Source organism: Ambystoma mexicanum, chromosome 2p (genome assembly GCF_040938575.1).
Source record: "Ambystoma mexicanum isolate Mex_15411 chromosome 2p, UKY_AmexF1_1, whole genome shotgun sequence".
In the NCBI taxonomy this organism is placed as follows: Eukaryota; Metazoa; Chordata; class Amphibia; order Caudata; family Ambystomatidae; genus Ambystoma; species Ambystoma mexicanum.
Window position 1 is genome coordinate 76167748 of NC_090923.1, and position 20307 is coordinate 76188054.

The following is a 20307-nucleotide window of genomic DNA, read 5'->3' on the forward strand; positions in this document are numbered from 1 at the left end:
CCCCAGAAGCTCACTGTTTCCAGACCTCTGGTTCTCTCTAGGCTTGACTACTGCAACAGCCTCTTTTAAAATCTGCCTGCCTCTACACTTCGCCGCCTGCAACTAACCCAGAACAGGACTGCGAGACTTGTCCATGGCCTCAAGCCCAGGGATCGTATCTCTGCATGACTGAATTCCCTCCACTGCAAGGATCAAATTCAAGACCCTTTGCTTCATCCACAAGGCCTTCAGGGGGCCTTCTGGGGTGTGTTGCTACTCAAGCCCTTCACTCCTCCACCTCTAACTCCGTAAGGGTCAGGTGCTTTTCCAAGCAACAAGCTGGGGGCAGATTTCTCTCTTCTGTGGGCGCCTCCCTCTGAAACAGCCTCCCTGCCTCTCTGAAACTTGAGCAGAGTCATCTCCTCTTTGCTTCTGCCTTCTCTCTTCCTCTTCCCTGCTGACCTCCTGTCTGATATTGCACTGGTTACCTGGCTACCCACTGAACCACGGGCCCAGGTACCTGCTTCGCCCAGCTGCACACCTGCGCACTGCCTATTAGCAACCCTGCACTTATGGCTCTATCTGTAACCCGACACCCCCCCCCACCTGCACCATCTAGCACTTGGTGTCTGCACTTAACCTTTTATGGCCACTTGCTAGCTGCACTTCTTGTTTTTGATGTTTAGCTCCTATGTCTTGCACTTGCTCCTCCTCCCCTTCCCATGGAATGGTTCCATTTCCTCTCCCCTGTACTTGCACAATCTCAATGTCACTGGGCATAGTAAGATGGTTGTCTTGTTCCTCTTCCCTCCCCTGCCTCGTCGCGTTTTGAAACACGTGTTTATGGGCGCTATATAAAGACAATATCATATTATATCATGTTAGCCATCAGGTTCTCTAGGCAAGCCTTGCAGCCGATCATCAGTAAGCCAAGGATGTCCAGCCTGTGCTGTCTGTCCACTGTTCCAATCTTTATCCCAAACCATTAGTCCATCCCCGCCGACATTAACCAAATCACCCCAACAAACATTGCCAACAACCAATTCCAGGCGATGAACGGCCAATGAATTAAAACGGAGGAACCTGTAAAAGGGGGGACCTGTCAACCAAGCATTGAATATTAACCACGACTACCTATTCTGCCTAAATGCGAATTACCCCATTTCCAAAGTGAGTGGCTGAGTGGCCTTTAAGCTTGCACGCCAGCCGTCCAGAGCAACCAGCAACATTTCAGTTACCTGACGTTAGACCATGCTACGTCATCCAAGACTCTGAAGTCCTTCTTCCTCCTCTGACCTTTCCCTCCTTTGGGCCAGGGCCTCACTCTCGCCCCAGCTCGGGATGATGGGTCCAGCTCCACATCGACTTGAGAGTCAGTTGCATCCGGGAGGGGGCAGCTGTTCGGCCTCTTTCATCGATGACAGCCACCAGGAGCGGTTTTGATAAGTGAAGTGGAGGTCTGTGGTGAATCCCCATCTGTAGCCCACATCTTTTACACTGAGCCATTGCATTAGTGGCCGGAGTGTTTTGCGCTTGAATAATGTGGTGCCCGCCAGATCTTGGTAGAGGGCCAGGATGGCACCACGGAAGCAAATCTGCCAGCCGGACCAGGTTTGTCCTGTCCAGCTCTGTTGGGTGTCTAAGATCTGGCAAAAAAGATCTATTGTTGGTGGCCTCTGATTCACGATTCTGTATCTCAACCCCTCCCCCATTTATTCGAATATTGTTGTGCCAAGAGCGGTTTTCCGAGTCCTCATACTTGTCCCCCAGAAAGGTCACTTTGTCTTCCAATGCTTCCATGCATTGAGGCCATTTGCTGGTTTCATAAGACTGCTTGCATAGGGTAATTTCGACTTCTTGCATTCTCTGTTCTGTCGCCGTCAGGCGCTTATCGATAGCCGAAACATTCCCTGCCATCTCCGCCAGGCTTCTCTGAATGCCCTTCCGAATCTCGGCGAGCCTTTGCAGGAGGTCGTCTTCTCGTAGCCAGTTGTGGGTTGGGAGTCAGCCCTGCCTCTCCTCCGTGAACCTGGGCCACTGATGTGCTTTCTTTCCTTCCCCGGCCCTGAATTTGTAGCAGTGATTCAATGTCGGAGGAATTTTGGGCTTTCGCTGACTTCGCCATGTCGCTAGCGGTGTCTCCAAGCTGTAGGTCACCAGCAGCTATAGGGTCACACTGGGAACAGTGTTGCTAGAAAAGCCGGAGGGCCCCAGGCGGTAGCTCACAACTCCTGCCAGATGAACACAAGCTCAGAAAGGCGGGGTGGTGGCGCAGGGACACCAGGCGAACAGTTGGGCCCACAGCAGGAGTGGAGAGCACCCTCTGGGGACTCTCTTAGACGGCTGGTCTCTAGGGCTGTACTCCCAGGACTCACACTGCCCGAGGGAAGGTCCATCCAGGTGGTCTCCAGATGCTGTGATGGCAGTGCCGTGAGCTAAGGCCAGCAGGTGCGCCCCTGGTGTGTTGAGGCGGTTCTTCGGCCAATGCGTGTGCCGGGTGGGCACCACCTCCCTGCCGCCGTGCCCAATGTGGGCCCAAGGTGCAGCCCGAAGTTGCAGTGATCACCTCCACACTCCCAGTGGCTCCAAGGGCATATTCATAAAGGGCCTCCACATGGGTCCCCAGGTCCAGGCACACCTCAATGTAATAACATCAGGGCTCTGCCTCCAGACAGACCCCATGGCAGCACAGTCCTGATGCAGGAACACCCTGAGGCCCACACTGCCTTCAGGATTGACCTAGCCTGCGGTTGCCACCAGGGGGAGAAAGGTGCCCAAGTAGCTCATGAAGGCACCCGCTCCACTCACTGGGCTGCAGGCTGCTGAAGGAGCCCCACCAGCTCACAGCTGACTTGGGAGCAGGACCTCGGCTGATAACGGGGCCCTGGGCGCCCCCACCTGCATCGCTCGGCAATATGGAAGCCAGGGCAGCACCTTCGGGGGGGCCTTCACCTCCGGGCCACAGCGGTTCACCTGCGTCTCCGATGCAGGATCCTCCAGCAAGGCCATTGGACTCCCAGCTGCACTACTCCCAGGCTGCAGGCCAGCAGCCAAAGATGGCTCCGGAGCTGCCTACTTAGCCGGCGCACAGGGACCTGCTGGGCGGCAATCAGTTGTTAGCACCACGGCCCCAGACATGTCTGGTCGAGCGTGGCCTGGGCGGGAAGCCCCTGCAGCGCCGACATCCAATGCAAGCCCTCCCTCAGCAGACCGCCAGCTGTAGCTTCGGCTCCGGCCCAGGAAGGTTCTGCACACACCGCCGTCCCATTTAAGGTAAGTTGTGGTCTGCTGTCATGGTATAGCAGGCAATGTCTCCCCTGCTAATCAGGAGCTCTCAGGCCACCATGCTACTGCATTGCATGCCAGGCCACTCCTCCAATCTTCAACTTACTTACAAATTCACTGCTTAACCACCAAATACAACACACACATACCCCACCACAGCACAAACCAGAAATCACACGGTAAATGGCACACCTCCCTCTGTAATATCACTTAACCCAAGACACCAGGGTCTCATTACGAGGTCGGCGGTAACACTGATTCTGCCGTCTGACTTCTCGGTGCCACCGGGACATTACAAGTCCCGGCGGAGCAGAAGTCAGGCGGGGTATTCAGTAAGTCGCCATTCCTGTGGTGTCCCATAGCACTCCACGGGAATGGGGACACGGAAGCACAGTGCTTCCATGACAACTCTGCCTACGGGGTCCGCTGCGCCCAGAAGGGTCAGACCTGCAGGGCGAGGCGGCAGACTTGTAGTCTCGCGGTCCGGAAACAAGGGTGCCGGTAAGCTTACTGGCACCCTTGTTTCCGGACCGCCACACTCATAATGAGGCCTTCAATCTCCAGCAAAAAGCCAAAGACACACAGATCAATCCCATAGAGAGCCACCCACCAAAACATCTAACCCACACCATCTAGAAGCAAACCCAAAACACTATGGTTTTCCTAAACTGAAGCTACCAACAGTACAGCAAAAAGCTCTCTTGCACTATCCCACTGACTAACCCTGCCGAAACTCCTTCCTTTTCAGATGCCCCTAGCGCCTGGAGACCATGAAAAAAGAAGCAGTGCGCTGTATAAATCTCCATGACATAACATTATGGGCCTGTAAAGCTTGTAGAAGCTTTAACCTGGTCTTCTGGGCTATTAATGGCCAGTACGGCCTCCAGACAGACCAGGTCTATAAAACTTAATTGATAAAGGGATTATAGGTTGGCGGAATACAGCACACCAGGACATGGTATTATCATTATTTTGTGTCTGTATATTATCTGTTCCAAGAGCGGGAAAACTTTGCCAAATAAGGGGTTTTCTGTTAATGTCCAGAAAATATTCCTAGAGAGATAGTTGGCGAGGTAATTGCAAAGACCCAGAAAACCACTATTGTGTTTTCTTCACTGAAGCTATTATCTCTTTGTTGTGGCGTGCAGGTTAGACCAGCCATCTTTCAGGGTAACTGTTGGGCAACATTCCATCTCTTTTCACTGAGTCAAATCTCACATGGTTAAATCTACTGGGAGACCTTCTTGTGAGCTACTGTTTCCAGTGATATTCTGTTGAATTAACATGTTTTTTTCATTTAAAGCCCAATCGCACTGAGGCCTTATGTGGCAAAGCCAGGATCTTGAAATGGATCATGAATGGGATCTGGAATTTGCCAGGATCTCGCCTATCCTCAGAGAGATCAGCGCAGAGTGTTGGGCCACATGTAGGTTGAAGAAAGGGTTACTCAAACCTGCAGCTTTAATGTGCCCCAGAGTTGGCAGAAGGGTTTGATGGGGTGGCAGTGGAGCCGAATCAATGAATTTTAAGTCAGAAGCAACTTCCTAATGTCATGGATGGATGTATCTATAATACAAAACTTGTAATCTTGGGTTATGATATGATATGATATGGCATTTGTAACGCGCCTATACACAAGTGTTTCAAGTGTTTCAAGGCGCGACGAGGCAGGGAGGGGGAAACGGGGGAAGACAGACAACGATCCTACTAGGCCAGGTGTCATTCAGATCGCGCAAGTGCAGGGGCAGGGGGAAGGGACAAAGCGCAAGGGGAGGGGAAGGGGCAAGTGCAGTACAAGGTAAGTATATATAATAAAATGAATAGGGCCAGCTGGTGGCAAGTGCAAGGTAAGTGCAGACAAGTGCTGGGAGCGGGGGCTATAGGGATACAGAGACAGTCCCGCAGAGCAGGGGTTGCCAGCGAGGCAGTGCAAGTGCAGAGTGGCTGGGCCCAGGACCGAGGTCGGCGAGAGTGGCCCAGTTGCAGATTCGGTGCAGATTCAGCGAAGAATTAGCAGGGGAGAGGGAGAGAGAAAGCAGAAGCAAAGAGGAAGGTTTTGAGGTGCTTCCGGAACCGTAGATGGTTCTCCTCAAGTTTCAGAGAGGCAGGAAGGCTGTTCCAGAGGGAGGCCCCTGCCGCGGAGAGAGATCTACCCCCAGCTCGTTGCTTCGAGAAGCGGCTGACCCAGAGGGAGTTGGAGACGGATGAGCGAAGGGCTCGGGAAGGAAGATATTTAGGAAGAGAGAGTTCAAGGTATTTGAACTTTATCCTCGCAGCCACTGAGAGCCAGTGTAGAGACTTCAGTCCTGGAGAGATACGGTCGCTGGGCTTAAGGCCAAGGACAAGTCTCGTAGTTCTGTTCTGGATGAGTTGCAGAGGGCGGAGAGTGGAGGCTGGCAGATTAAGATAGAGGCTGTTACAGTAGTCCAGCTTTGAGAGAACCAGGGCTCGTGAGACAGTGAGCTTCTGGGGGAAGGAGAGGAAGGGAAGAATACCTCTGAGGAGGTGCAGCTGGTAGTGTGACTTCTTAGAGACGTCAGATATATGGGGAGAGAAGGAGAGTGTGGAGTCGAAGATAACCCCGAGGTTTTTTGCCGTGCAGGTAGGTGCAGGAAGAGGGCCAAGAGAAGCCGGCCAGAGAGCTGCAGGGAAGGAGGGAGTGGGTGTGCCGATGAGTAGAATCTCAGTCTTACTGGCATTAAGGCAGAGGTCATTGGCAGCACACCATTCCTGGATAGCCGACAGACAGTCAGAGATGAGGGAAGGAGAGGAGGAGGCCGAGGGTAGCCTGAAAATGAGCTGGGTATCGTCCGCATAGCACTGAAAGTTGGGGCAGAGAGCGGCGATGCGGTGGGCAAGGAGTGCCAGGTACTGGTTGAACAGCCAGGGGGAGAGATTTGATCCCTGGGGGACACCACAGGTGGAGAAAAAGATGTCGGAGAGGAAGGACCCCAGTTGGACCTGGGAGGGTCGATTGGAGAGGAAAGAGGTCAGCCACGCCAGAGCCTGACCAGTGATACCCAGGTTATCACGGAGACGGTTGAGCAGGATGGCATGGTTGACAGTGTCAAAGGCAGAAGAGAGATCGAGCAGAATGAGAACACACGGAGTGTTGGAGTCAAGGTTCAAGAGTAGGTCCTCATGGATGTTCAGGAGAGCAGTTTTCGTGCTTCTGGCAGCTCTGAAGCCAGATTGATGGTCATGAAGACTGCCAACAGATTCAGCATGGAGGTTAAGCTGGGAGATGGCCAGTTTCTCCAGGAGCTTGCCCAGGAAGGGAGTGATGGAGATTGGGCGATAGTTAGCCGGGCAGGAGGGGTCAGAAGAGGGTTTCTTAAGAAGAGGGTGCACAAGGGAGTGCTTAAGGGGGGATGGGAAGACTCCAGAGGCGAAGGAGTGGTTTCAAAAGTCAGCCAGGGCAGGAGCCAGGGCGTCGATGTGGTCCTTGATAATTTTGGAGGAACAGGGGTGAACCTGTTTGGATGAGACTTTCATAGATCGGACTTGTCTGGAAACCTCATCAGCAGAGAAAAGGGGAAAGGCAGAGAAGGAGGGAGGAGGGGTGGCTGTAGAAGGGCCAGAGGAAGAGCCAGGAAGAGAGGGAGGGAGGTGATAGGAGGAGAGTGAGGACAGGATGTCCTGGGTTTTAGAGATGAAGTGAGAGGAAAGTGCAGTGCAGAGGGCCCGAGAGGGGACAGGAGAGGTAGAGGGTTGGCAAGCTCCTTGCAGATTTTAAAGAGTTTGGCCGAGTTGTTAGCTGCCGCAGAGATGCAGGCTTGGATAAGGGCTCTCTTCTTGGAGAGAACAGAGAGACGGTATTGCCTTTGGAGCAGGCAGCAGGCCAGTTTGTCAGAGGATGAACATGAAGCACGCCTTTTCCTCTCTGCCACCTTGCACTTGCGTTTAAGGGTAACGAGCTCCGAGTCATACCAGGAGTTACATTTGGCTTTATTGGAAGGATATGTGGTCACATGAATGAAACATCTGTATTGTGGTCTGATAGCCTACTCTGTGAAGACCTCTGCTGCTCTTGAACACCCATTTGCACAATTGTAGGTTTTAGGTTTTGGAGGAACCTGTATGGTCACACTCTAACTTTGGGGAGATTCAAAATGGCAGACCAAGGGAGCTCTTTCAGTGATGTAGCGTTCTGAGATCCAGCGTCGGTCCTGAGCAGCCTCCATGATGCCTCTCTTCCTTTCTTTCAGACACCGAGCAGAAAATGTGAAGAACACGGCCGAGTCTGTGAAGAAGGCCCTAGATGATGCCAAGCGGGCACAGAATGCCGCCGAGGGCGCCATCCAAAGTGCCACTGGGGACATCAAGGATACAGAGAAGATGCTGGCTTCGGTAAGATTTCAGAGACGTCCCAGTAAAAAACACCAATGATGGCAACCACAGGGCTCCAGATAAGAATTTCAAGTTGGGGCAATTTACTGCCTCCTTTAGAAGATGGGAATAAACACATTTTGTACGAAGTAGAAAGGCATTCTCATTACCAATATGGTGAAACATGGGTTTTTTGTGTTTATGCCACCTATATAGTATATGTAGCTAGTCACTCACATACATGTAAATGAGTATTTTAACCTTAAGGCCACTGTCCAAATAGGCATGAAATACGATTCTATGTGATTTCATCGCAGGGATTTCATAGAATCCCATTTCACCCAAACCAATTTCCGTCATTGTACGGCAGAGGAGACAACCGTGCACCCACTTCCCCCTCGATACACACAATCACCCTTCTATATGTTCAAACCCACCCCCAATCTACAAATGTTATGTTATGTTATGTTATTTTGCATTTATATAGCGCCTTATATACCATTGGTATGGTCTGAAGGCGCTGGTAGGTTGAACGCCCTTGGGAACCGAAGTTCAGATCAGTAGAGAGAGTAGAGGGAGTCAAAAGGTGCATGTGAGCACCGGGTATGTGTGTAGCTCGTGCGGTATTTGTGTGATAGCTGCTTCTTAGCTGTAGGTGAGGTGGTTGAGAGATCAGGAGTATGTGTTCGCTCCGGCAGGGTTTATCCAGACCGGATATGGCTGCGTTAGGCCTGAGAAGAACGCCTGGCTGGGGGTGTGTAACCAGCAGTGTTTACTTAGAATGATGTGGAGTGAGCGGCGGATGTTGGTATGAGAGCAGTTATACCGAATGGTGTCATAGTATCTCTGTGTTCTAGGTGAGTGGTGATGTAAAGGAGAGAGTAAGTGTGGTGGTGAGATATGATGAGTAATATGCTTTTTTTGAACATTCTCTGCATTCCAAACCATACTATATACGTCTATATACGCAATTCTATGAGCTCGTTTGCTCCAGGCACTAATCCGCTTTATGCCCTCATACGTATTATGCACTCACCCCTTCTACGTACTCGCCCCTCAACGCACTCACCCCCTCTACGCACTCACTCCCTCCACGCAATCACCCCCTCTACGCACTCACCCCCTCTAGACACTCTCCCCCTCTCCGCACTCACCCCCTCTCCGCACTCACCCCCTCTCCGCACTCACCCCGCTCTACGCACTCATCCACTCTACGCACTCGTCCGCTCTATGCACTCATCCGCTCTATACACTCATCCGCTCTGTGCAGTCAAATGCAGTAAAATACTGACGGTGGGAGGGGTTTCGATGAAAATGGCCTGCGACGAAAAGGGGCATTACCTGAAATACATGGGCCACTCTCTGGGCATGGCACCACTCATGGCACTCATCTGAGCATCTCAACGGAGCGGTGCCACCGATGCCGTGTGCTAACCTCTGCAAATATTTTCTGTCATTACTCCCAATTACTATTAGTGGAAGTATTGACCCGGGAGTATACTTGGCACATTTTCCCCTTATCTGGAGCCCTCAGCACGCATGCGCATGCAAAGGGGAAAAGGGAGAAATGTATGTGCTATTGGGATTAATGTTATTTTCCCTCATAAGCCACTGTTTGTGTAAGGGTTTTTTCCCTCTCTCCCTCTCCAACCCCCCCCTCTCTCTATCTCTCCCTCCACCCCTCTCTCTTTCCCTTTCTCTCCCTCTCTCTCCCCTTCTCTCCCTCCCTCTTTCACTCTCTCCCTCTCTCTCTCTCCCTCCATCCCTGCTTCTCCCTTTCTCTCCCTCTCTCCCCCTTTCTCTCCCTCCCTCTGTTCCTCTCTCCCCCTCTCCCTCTCTTTCTCTCACTATCTCTCTCTCTTCCTTTTCTCACTCTCTTTCCAGCTCTCTCTCCCTCCCTTTCTCTCTCCCTCCAACCCCTCTTTCTCTCTCATCCCCCTCTCTCTCTCCCTCTCTCTCATTTTGTCAAAATGTAGCATGTTAGATCAGACAGCAAGCAGCACCTGTATATAGATGTGGATACAGGCCGGGCAACACATTATTGTTTATTGGTTTATTATGTTATAGTTTGTTAATCCTTTTCACAATACACAACTTCATGAAGAAGTAAAAACATCTAACAAAATACACACACATAAAATACATCACTTAATATAAACAGATTCACCGAACAATTCATGAATTTGGATCAGACAATTAATTAATGCGGTAATTAAGGAATTTTGTGACACATTCTGTATATCACACTCCAGGTGCTTTTTCCAATGGAATAAAATAGAATCAGAGACTTGGTGCTATGGAGTAACCCCGCCATTTAGCTCTTGGAGATGGCTGAGAGTATGTTTGGGAACCTGCATACCGTGAGACTATTCACCTTGCTAATGTAAGGGGGGGTCTTAGTAACTCCTTCATTCTCCCTCTTTGCAGATCCAGGCGGAGACTGCCGGCGCTGAGAGCCAGCTGAATGATGCCATGGATAGAGTGGGGCTGATCGACAGACAGATTGAGGCCCTCAAGATGAAACGGGCAAACAACAGCCTGGCAGCTACCCGGGCCGAGGAAACAGCGGGCACAGCCAAGGATAAAGCAAACGAAGCTAAGCAGGTACCTGTCTGTCTTGATATCTCAAAGTCAGTCTGGACAAATACGGTGAAACCCTTTCAGTGTAAGCCCATGTTCTGTTTGTTAAGGCTTTGAACTGAGTGTGCTGATTAAAATGGGCTAAAACGGATTCGAATTATAAAAACTCCGAATAACAGGTGACATCGTTAAAGTAGATTTCCAGCTCAACATTTATTTTGCGGTTGTTATCCCAGCCATGCAACCCTACGCACAAGCCGTTCATGTACTAAGAACCACAAGCCACAACGTGTGTAATGTGGCACTTACTGATACTGCAAATGGTTTTCTAGTGCTGTGACTGCACTTCCTGTTCCAGAGGTCAGCTTTCCCGGCTGGGAGTCGACTTCCGGTTGCTGTGACTGAGCTTCCTGTGGTTTGAGTTCCTGGCTCTGGTGCTCTGACTTGACGTTTGTGTGACTGAGGTTGGTCTGCCTGCCAACTAGGATGGGATACTTGGCATCTAGTCTAGACTTCTTGGCATGTAGGGTGAATATCCAGTGCTGAGGCATTGTTATGCTGCAAATACAAAGAAAAGAGGGGGGATTTGTCCCATCAGCAGAAAGGTAGGGGACAAGAGACCAAACTAACACAGAAAGTCCCTTCCTACTGTGTACCAAAGTAACTGTAGTTAAATTATTCAAAAAAGTACCAAAAACTGGTATCATACACTTTAGTGGAATTCTCTGAAAACAAACAGGGCAAGTTTGTAGAAAATTTTTGAAATATGTATTTCCCAAAGAAAAAATCCCAATAACAAAAAATGTTTTACAATAACAAAAAAGTATAACAAAAAATTGAACACACAGAATTATAATTCTCAATAGAAAATTGGATTTAGTTTGAAGAACAGAAAAAATCAATTATTCTTTTTATAGAACAGAAAAAATCAATTATTCTTTTCATAGGATCACGAAAAGAGAAATAAAAAAAAGGAATGGAGTACTTATGGAGAATAGACACATGGACGGCTCTTAAGGAAAAATTCTTCCTTTTCTACAAAGAACAGCCGTGTCCACACTAGCTCTAACTCCAGTATTCCTAATGACAGGTCTGCCTATGTGTAGGTGTCAAAAAAGTGTTTCAAAAAAATTCAAAATTGACATCATCACAACAACGTTTCGGCTGAAATGCCGCCTGTCTGGCCATCACTTCATGACATGGTTGAAAGTTGCCTTCCTCAGGGCGAAAAAACCTCACAGCAGTTTAACCCTGAATTTGTAGGCTGTGGGTAAGTTGAAAAAACAGGCGTGAACGGGCTCAGGGGCCCAAAACCAATGACGCCTGAAAAGCGGAACCAGTGGGGCCCTTGGTGTAACTACATCAAGTTAGGATTCACATTGGAGAAAACAACAAATTTGGGTTAAATGCTGTAGCTCAATGGTGTGCACAGATGAAAGGTGCAGTCCGTGGAGTCTAGAGTGCGATGAGCACGTGCGTTGGGTAGCCTGGTTTACACCTGTTGGTCGCAAGGGGGTCACAGATTCTATATATGGTCCCTTGTCACTGGCATGAATAGTATGCAGCCTCTATGTCCGCTTAACAGATGTGTCATGCAGAAAAACGAGGGGAGCAGCCACTCTTGGTCACCTCTTGCAGCTCTGTTATGCTGCGGCTGGGCATCATGGTGCCAGAGCTGGATTTCCTCTTGCTTTTAATGGACTACGTGGCACAGCCATGCACAGGCATCGAGTGAAAACATCATGAATAAACCTGTAGGGCAGCCCAGCAAATTCCAACGCATAAGGGCACTTAGAGAAGCTAGGAGCACAGTCCTTTCTTCAAATAAATGGGTTGTTTTCTCTTCCCTTCGGCACATGTAAATATAGCGCCATTTTACCTGGTGTGACTTATGGTCAGCTCATGCAAGAGTGGGTGCCGATGTGAACAGACTGTGCTGTGTTGTTGTCTGGGCAAAATATGTTATGTTGTGCTATTGTTCATTTATAACGCACTTAATACCAGCGAGTGGTTGCTAAGCACGCAATCGGGATTCAAACCTGTATTGCGCCGCATTGTTTTGCTTCCAAGACAAACGCGTTGCCCGTGAGCTATCCTTCCCTGAATGTGTTGGTCTTGCTGTGTGTTTCCCTGTGTTAAACTTGTCACCTATTCTGCTGTGTGTGCGCGCACGTGTTTGTGTATGTTGGTGTTGGTATTTGCTGGGTAAGTAAGTAAATACATTTATTAAGCGCATACCAAGGCCAAAAAGGCCTCTGGGCGCTGGCAGCAATAGTAACAATACTACAAAAACATCCCTCCTCAGAACAAAAAAGTCTTAAGAGCTCTTCGGAAACACAACTGATCGGAATCTCCCGCAGGGAGCGAGTTCTACGCGTAGGGGCTACGACTGAGAAGGAGCTTCCTCCCGCTTGCATTTGACAAAAACACATTGCTTGCAGCAGGGGCTGTACCCAAGAAGCGTCAGGGAGCAAAACAAATCAGATTGGACTGAAGTAAAAATGGCTCAGAGGATAAAAAAGCACGATGTGTGCAATACAGAGTGCCTTAGATTTTATACAGCTTTTCACTGGAAGCCAAAGAAGCTTAACCAGTAAAGAAGAGGCCAAAGGTTGGTTTAGAGCATTTAATGCCAATCGTGCTGCAGAATTATGTCAAATCTGGAGCTGTTGAACCAAAATGTCTTGTTGACCCAATTAAATGCCATTGCAATAGTCCAACGAGCCCATAATAGAGGCCGTGACTACAGTAGCACAAAACGTCAATGGAATAAAATTGACCTTCCTTAAAAGTCTCAGTTTGAAGAAACCTGTGTTACAGACCGATGCAATCTGTGCTTCTCTCTCGAGCCAGAAGAAAGACCCTTAACCCCTAAGCGCTTAGCAGAAGAGCTGGGGGCTGGGCATGGTCTCAAAGAATCAGGCCAGAAATCTCAGTGCCAAAAAGAATGGGCATTCGGCAGACCGATCACCAAAATCTCTGTTTTCTCGCCATTCCGCCTCAACCAATTTTGTGACATCCATCAGCCGATCTCTGACAGACACTTTTTTAATTGAGAATACAGGAGATTTCAGCTTGAAATTAATTGTGTCGTCGGCATATGTACAAAAACAGACTAGATAGTCGGCGTAAAGGACATGGCTTCTATTAATGATCCACAGGTGTCAACCTGATTCTCCTTAAGGACAGTCTGTCTACTAAGTTTTAAAGATGCTGCTAATTGCACAGGGGATACTTAAGTCCAATGGCGTCAACTGGTACAAACTCGTGGTCTCCTTACGGATAGGGAGAAAAACAATAAAAGGAATAAGCAAATTATCTGACCAGGTAACTGGCAGTGGAATAAAAGTCGCAGTAAGTGCTAAATCTGAAAAAAATAAATCAAGGGTATTGGTGTTGCCTCTATTATGTGTCTGGAGGTGGTTGCGCTAATACAGATACCAATTCAGAAAGCCTTGCAGTTAGGTTAGCCGTATGGACTTCATTCACATCAATTGGCCAGATATTAAAATCGCCTAGCAAAATAAAGTTGGTAAGATCAGCAACCAATTTAGAAAATTCTTAATAAAATCATTAGCCAGGTAGGAAGGTGGATGATACACAAGCAGGACATGCACTGACAAGTTGCTTGAAGGTTGAAGCCGAACCAGCAGCGGTTCACAGGACAGAGCATGAATTAGGGGGATAGTAGAGCACTCCAAAGATGCTAAATGAATCAGGGCAAGGCCACCGCCCAGCGAGGATCTGGGCCAGTCAAGCCGGTTCATTGCATACGTGGATGGCAGAAGTAGAACAATATCGGGGTGAGATGGGCCTATAAAGCAAGTTTCAGTCAGCCCTAAAATATCAGGTTCATGCTCCGTCAGCCGGGCAAAGATCTCTTCACAATGTGCCACCGCTGAGTGAGCATTTATCAGAAAACCAGACAGAGAAAAGACAATTAATCTACTCATATCCCAAGACTCAGACTCCTTATCCACAGAGGAGGACAATACGGGTAAATGACTCGGCGTGCTGCTAGGCAGGCGAGCTGACTCCAGAGCTAATAACAGCACCTCCGCCAGCGAATAGAGAATATTACTGTTCAAATAATGACCTCTACAATTGAGCCTCAGCTCACATGGGAAGTCGTACAGTTTATTTTGACAGTCTTTTGTGGCCCATGACACGTTCGAGTCACAGACTGGGCCAGGTGAGCTTACCATTGGCGCGCTATAGGCGTGCACGCTGCAAGCTGTTGCCTGATCCTGCCCGTAAATTCGGAAGGTCAAAAGGGCCGCCCTGTGTCAAAATACTAAAAATGGAATAAAGACTTTCGAAAACCTGTGAACAGCATTTACAACTAATAAGTAAAAACACAATTCAGTTCAAACGCTAGGATAATTCCTAGAAGGCTTGTCATATATCCCTAGCGATCCCTCCCTCCATTGGCCTTCAGATCATTACAATACACTTGATTCAATGAAACAATGTACCATTCAGCAGCATTGTAGATATCAAAGCAGCCTTACTAGCTACCGCAGCGCAGTTACCCGACCTTGCACATAAGTGCAGAAGGTCACAGGAGTTTGGTGGCTGCCCCTTTAAGGGCGTACACACGCGGCGGAGTGACGCAACTCCACCGCGTGTGACGCAACTCCGCCGCGTGTGCTATAAATAAAGAGCAACTGTGGAACCCAAACTGTATACACCTGTTCGGTGTGTGTGTATGCAGCGGGGCGCTCACGGGGAGTGGGATCGGAACATCGCAACAATAAATAAAAACACAATTCCATTCAAACGTTAAGATAAGTCCTAGAAGACTTTTAATACATCTCTAGCGATTCCTCCCGTAATTACAGTGGTATGCATCAGTAAGCTTGTGACTGTATGCATATTCTATTTTGAGTGCAATGTGAGTACTCTGATCCATCGTGTGTACAAGTGTCTCTCATGGCCCTGTTATTGTGCATGCAAAAGTGACTACTCTTGGTTCTGCATGCCAGGTCATGTGTGTTTTTGTCCTTTTGATCTGGGAGTGACTGAATTTTCTGTGTGCTTAGTTTTCTGGTTGCTGGGTATCCTTTTGAATTCTGCAAAGCTGTTTGGTGTGCTGTCAATTTCAGGCACTTTTTATTTTAATGTTATTATTTAAAGGATGGACCTAGCTCGAGAGCTGGACTGGGTGTGGGTAGCTAGCATTTGGGCGGCCATTCTTTAGCAGCAGTGCAGCACATTGGAGAGTAATTGATACGGGTGATACGGTTAAGTGCATTGCGCGCCCGTGGGCACGGTGCTTTTCCACAGAGTGGGTGTGCTGCTTGATGCGCTATGCACTTGTATTGTATATTCTAGGAGAGCGCGGTTCTCCTTCGTTGATGTGTGGACACATCTGTAGAGTAGTTTGAGGGTTACGTGATGTTTATTCTTGGATACTCTGTGAGTGTTCCCACTGTGAGTCTGCATGAGTGAATCTCAGTGTGGTGCTTCAGTGTCTGTGGTTGTTCTACGAGTCACTTTTGCAAGCTGTCCTCCTTCTGTTCCTATGTTCTTTAAGAGGAGAGGTGGGTTGTAATACAGTTTTTACATGTTGTCTGAATGCTTGCAGAGAGAGATGCTGATGTGATATCATGGATGCTGTGTTGGTGGGTGGCTGGTGGTGGCAGAATGGGGGAGAGGTGCCCTTTTTGGGAGTGGCAGTGGAAAGCTGCTGGTTGTGGTCTGGGCATTTGCTTCCTGCATCTGTCTTTCTTACCTCTGAATTTTCCAGTGTTAAAGAAATAGAGTCAATGTTCTTTTGTAACTTAAGACTCTGGAGTTCTTCATGCTGCAAGCAATCTTAGATTATTTCACCCTTTTTGTGACAGCATCTTCTATGCTTATAGTGCTGGGAGGAAGTCAGTGACCCGGTGGCATGTAAAATCCCCAAGGCTTGTTATGGCATATCACTGGCACTTAGAACAGTGGGAGCACTTAGTTCTGAATAGTGCTATCTTTTATTTCCTAGTTTCAGTAAGAGGATAGCACACAAAAGCAGCTCTACTCTTTTTATAGTATATTAAGGACTTCATGCAATGAAAGTGAGAAGTTTGCATTGAGGGTGTGTCGGGAACGGTCTCCAAACCCTGTGGTGAGGGAAGTGGGTTACCTTCATAAAACTAGGCAAGCCGGCAATCCTTAATCTTTCCTGGCTCACCTAGTGGTAGGTATGATTGAGAAGTCAAAAGATATATCTTAGGAGTGGGGTGGAGTACATAAGAATACAGGTGAACAGATCAATACCCTAGAGCAGGAATATGCAGGGAGGAATTATAAAAGTAGGGCTATTGCATAAAAGGAATGGTAGGTATTGCTTCGGGTTACAGATGAGTAACTACGTGTAAAAAGTCACCAGGAGGTTTCTTATGTCTTGGCTTTAATACGGTCAACTGCAAATTCAAAGGACAATTGGGATCTTTACATACCAAGCTGGGCAGGTTGTACCCCAGGATGTATTTTGAGTTGATTGGTTCAACTGGGATTCACTCTCTCATGGGAAATAGCTGGCGGGATGGACAGTCTTCCGATTGGCTGAAGAGGATACCGGCCATGATGCTATGTGGCCCCCAATGCTAAGTATAGGTCAAAATGTTACAATTAAGGTCAATGGAATAGGTAAGACTTTGGGATCACTCAGTGCATTTCCAGAGTCACTCCGAGAGGTGGGTTTCTCAGTGGGATAAATTGGCACCGTCCAACTGGTTCACTGCATGAAAACATAAGCTAGGCCTTGCGTCATTCAGATTGTGCAAGTTCAGGGGGGAGAGGGAGAGGAAAGTGCCAAGGGGATGAGGAGGAAGTGCAACCAGGGCAGCGTAGCTCTACGTAAGTGCAGCCAGGGCCGCGCGGCTCTGGGTACGTGCAGCCGGGGCAGCGCAGCTCTGGGTAAGTGCAAGGAGTTAGGGGACTGTAGGTTTACAGATACAACCCCTAAGTGCACGGTAGGCCCGGAGGCAGTGCAGAGGGTACTGGTTGTAGAGGAGCCTTGTGTCCATAGAGATTCTGAGGGTAGCCAGGCAACCAGACAGTGCAGCAGACAGGTAGGTCAGGTCAGCAGGGGAGAGAGAGAGAGAAAACAGAAGTGAAAAGGTAGGTCTTGGGCTGTTCACGGAACCTCTGGTGGTCTGGCTCAAGTTTAATAGGGGCAAGGAGGGCATTCCAGAGAGCGGCACCTGCAGAGGAGAGGGATCTACCACCTACTCTCTGCCTGGAGAAGCATCTGACCCTCAGAGCGTTTGAGGTGGCTGAGTGAAGGGCTCGAGAAGGAAGATCTTTAGGAAGATGGAGTTGGATGTAGTGCGGGGCCCGGCCCCAGAATGCCTTGTTGACGATGTAGACGGTCACCGGGAGCCAGTGATTAGATTTCAGGGCTGGAGGGATACGATCCCTGGGCTTAATGCTTCAGCATTAACAACTCTTATCAAAGGATTTTATTTCTGGCGGGCTTGGATTAAAAAATGTTTATGTAAGTAGCATGACTCATGCTCAGAATCTCCAAAACATACATTTGTACTCGCATTGTGGTCTAAGTCTTAGCTATTTAATGTATACATGTTTCTTTTTTAGCTCTTGGATGGGTCACTGGGTGACAAATATAAAACAGTCCAGGATCTTGTGGATCAAAAGGCCAAAAGAATGCAGGATGCAAGAAAGAAAGCCGAGGGTCTGCGGGACCAAGCCAAGCATCTCCTGAGAGATGCACAGGGCAAACTGAAACGACTTCAAGGTAAGGCAGAGACTCATATGTCCGGTTTGCACAAGTTGTGAAGGGAGGAGGGTGAAAGCGATGAAACTGCACATGAAATAATATGAGGAGATGAAGATGGCACTGTGAAGCCTTCAAAAGAGGGGAAGATAGGCTACTAGTGAGAAGCTCCCTAGAGTTGAGTGAGAGGCTATGTCAGGATGGAAGTGAAACACCAGTCTACTGGGGAAAGAAGTAAAGAATGATGGGAAGGAGAATTCCATGGATCATGGCATGAGAAGGAGGAAGGAAAGAAGTGTGGGATATGCCTCAGTAGTGAAAGGAGGTGGCGTGAAAGAGAAGACTGTTCTCAAGTGTACAGGTGTAATGGAGACTGGAACGAAGGAAAATAGAATACCTCTAGAGATTCATATAAAGCAGAAAAGAGCCGAGAAGACCTCCCTGGAGTTAAGACAGGTTGAAAGGAGAGAAGAAGGGAAGGTAGGAATGGTGAACGGCTGACTGGGGTCAAGAAGGAAGGGAGGCATGGAAAAGGCATCTAAGGAGTAAACCGGAAGAAAAGAAATAGAAGATGCCTCTCACAAGTGACGGGTGTAGGGAAGGAATGGAGTGAGGGATGGAGGAAGAAATGGAAAGCCCCTTTCATGACTAAGGAATGCAAAATGAAGGAAGTGAAAGGGGGTAGTAAGTACTGTAGGATTCTTCTCTGCAGTGACCATGTAGCCTCAGTTGTGGTGAAGGAAAGGGGCCCCCTATTAGGGTTAAACCGGGTGGGAACGACTTTTAGAATGGAAAAGGCCTCTTCTTGGAGTGAACAGAGGAGAGAAGGGTTTGAGAAGATCTTTCAGGAGGAAGCCGGATGGATGGGAATGGAAAACATCTGTGTGGTGCTGTGGATAAAGAGAAGGATTAGGGATTTTCTAGCAGGGTGGAGATGACATGAAGAATGCCTCATAAGTGTTGGCAGGTAGAATTAGATCTCCTTTGAGGGGTAAAGGGAAGTGTGGGACTGTTGAAAACTTCTCAGGAAAGAGGGGTGGAAGAATTGTAGACAGCTGCCGTACAGTCATTTCTAACACCAAATGTCTCCTCTTATCCCCTACTCTTATACCGCCTGCAGCTCTCGAAGGGACGTATGAGGAGAATGAGCGCATCCTGGAAGAGAAGGCGAAGCAGCTGGATGGACTAGAAGACAAAATGAAGGGCATCCTTGATGCTATCAACCAGCAGATTCAGATCTACAACACCTGCCAGTAGGTGGGAATGTGTCTGGCACCAGGCAGCAAGCCCAGATCTGCAACACCACCGGTATAGGGCGCAACAGCATGTCACCAAGCTGCGAATCCACTTCTCCAAACCTGCGGGTAAACATTGCCGCTCATCAGGCAATATGTCTACGTCTACAACGCCCCCAAACAGTGTCAATGTGGCAAGCTACTATGTCACCAATTCAGATGCACAGCACCTTCCAGTAACAGCCACGGCAACGTATGGAGATCTACAACACCTGCCTGTAACAGACATTGCAATGTATCACCATGCCGCAGATCTGCAACACCAGCTGTAATTGGTACTGCAGCGTATCACCATGCCACAAATCTGCAAAGCCTGCCTGTAACGTGGTCTGAAGCGCAGCCCCAAGGAACAGACCTAGATCTCCAGCACCTGTCTGTAGCAGGGGTCACAGCGAGGCATTAAACCTCACATATGAGCAGCCTTCACTCTGTATTTATTCTGACAAAGTCTGGTGTCCTTCTGCATAGCAGCGTCAATGTCAGTTTGGATTTCTGATGTGCCTTGTTAATAAAGTCTTGAATAAACGAATAATAGAAGAAAGTCGGTCTTTATTTCTTAGACGATTCACTTTTTCTAAAGTGAATTTTGGTGTTTAATGGGAGGTTGAGGTGTCCCAATGATGAAAGTTTATACCGCTGTGTTTAGCAGAGTCATAAGCTTTTGCACCATACCGTCAGGGAGATTTTTCAGTAGACCTTCACAATATTATCTGCTCACATTGACCACCCACATAGTCCAAAACTCTCTGCATGGTAACATAGCAAAGCAGTGTCAGGGTCTGTTGTCAAGTGCTCCGCAGGAACTGACTCTGGCCACACAGACCCACATGAGCGTCTAGTCTGCTACAGAATTACACAAACCTGTGTCACTCTAAACTCCCCTGGGGGAAAGAGAAATTGGATACAAATATAACTTCTGGCATTCCTTTGCTCGCGAACATCCTGACAGAAAAATGAAAACAGACATAGAAGTTACTTATTATCGTCAATTACCCCAACTCCCTCATAATCACATCTCTCATCCGTACATTCATCTTCGCATTATCTTTTCTTTACACTGTTTCACACATAGCCGTCGAGACTGAAACACCTGATGTACCTCAACACCTCTGCCAC

General features: G+C 48.4%; 1 protein-coding gene across 2 annotated transcripts in view; it reads left to right on the plus strand.

Moving 5' to 3' along the window:
* The window catches only part of LOC138566226 (laminin subunit beta-2-like), a 594957-nt gene extending 575225 nt beyond the window's left edge, over positions 1–19732 (plus strand). For both annotated transcript variants that reach the window (XM_069643287.1, XM_069643286.1), the window contains 4 exons: positions 7473–7614; positions 10021–10197; positions 17758–17917; positions 19017–19732. In XM_069643287.1, coding sequence (XP_069499388.1) covers positions 7473–7614; positions 10021–10197; positions 17758–17917; positions 19017–19153 — 616 coding nt within the window. In that variant the 3' untranslated portion in view covers positions 19154–19732. The remainder of the gene's footprint in view (positions 1–7472; positions 7615–10020; positions 10198–17757; positions 17918–19016) is intronic.
* Positions 19733–20307: the final 575 nt, after the last annotated feature.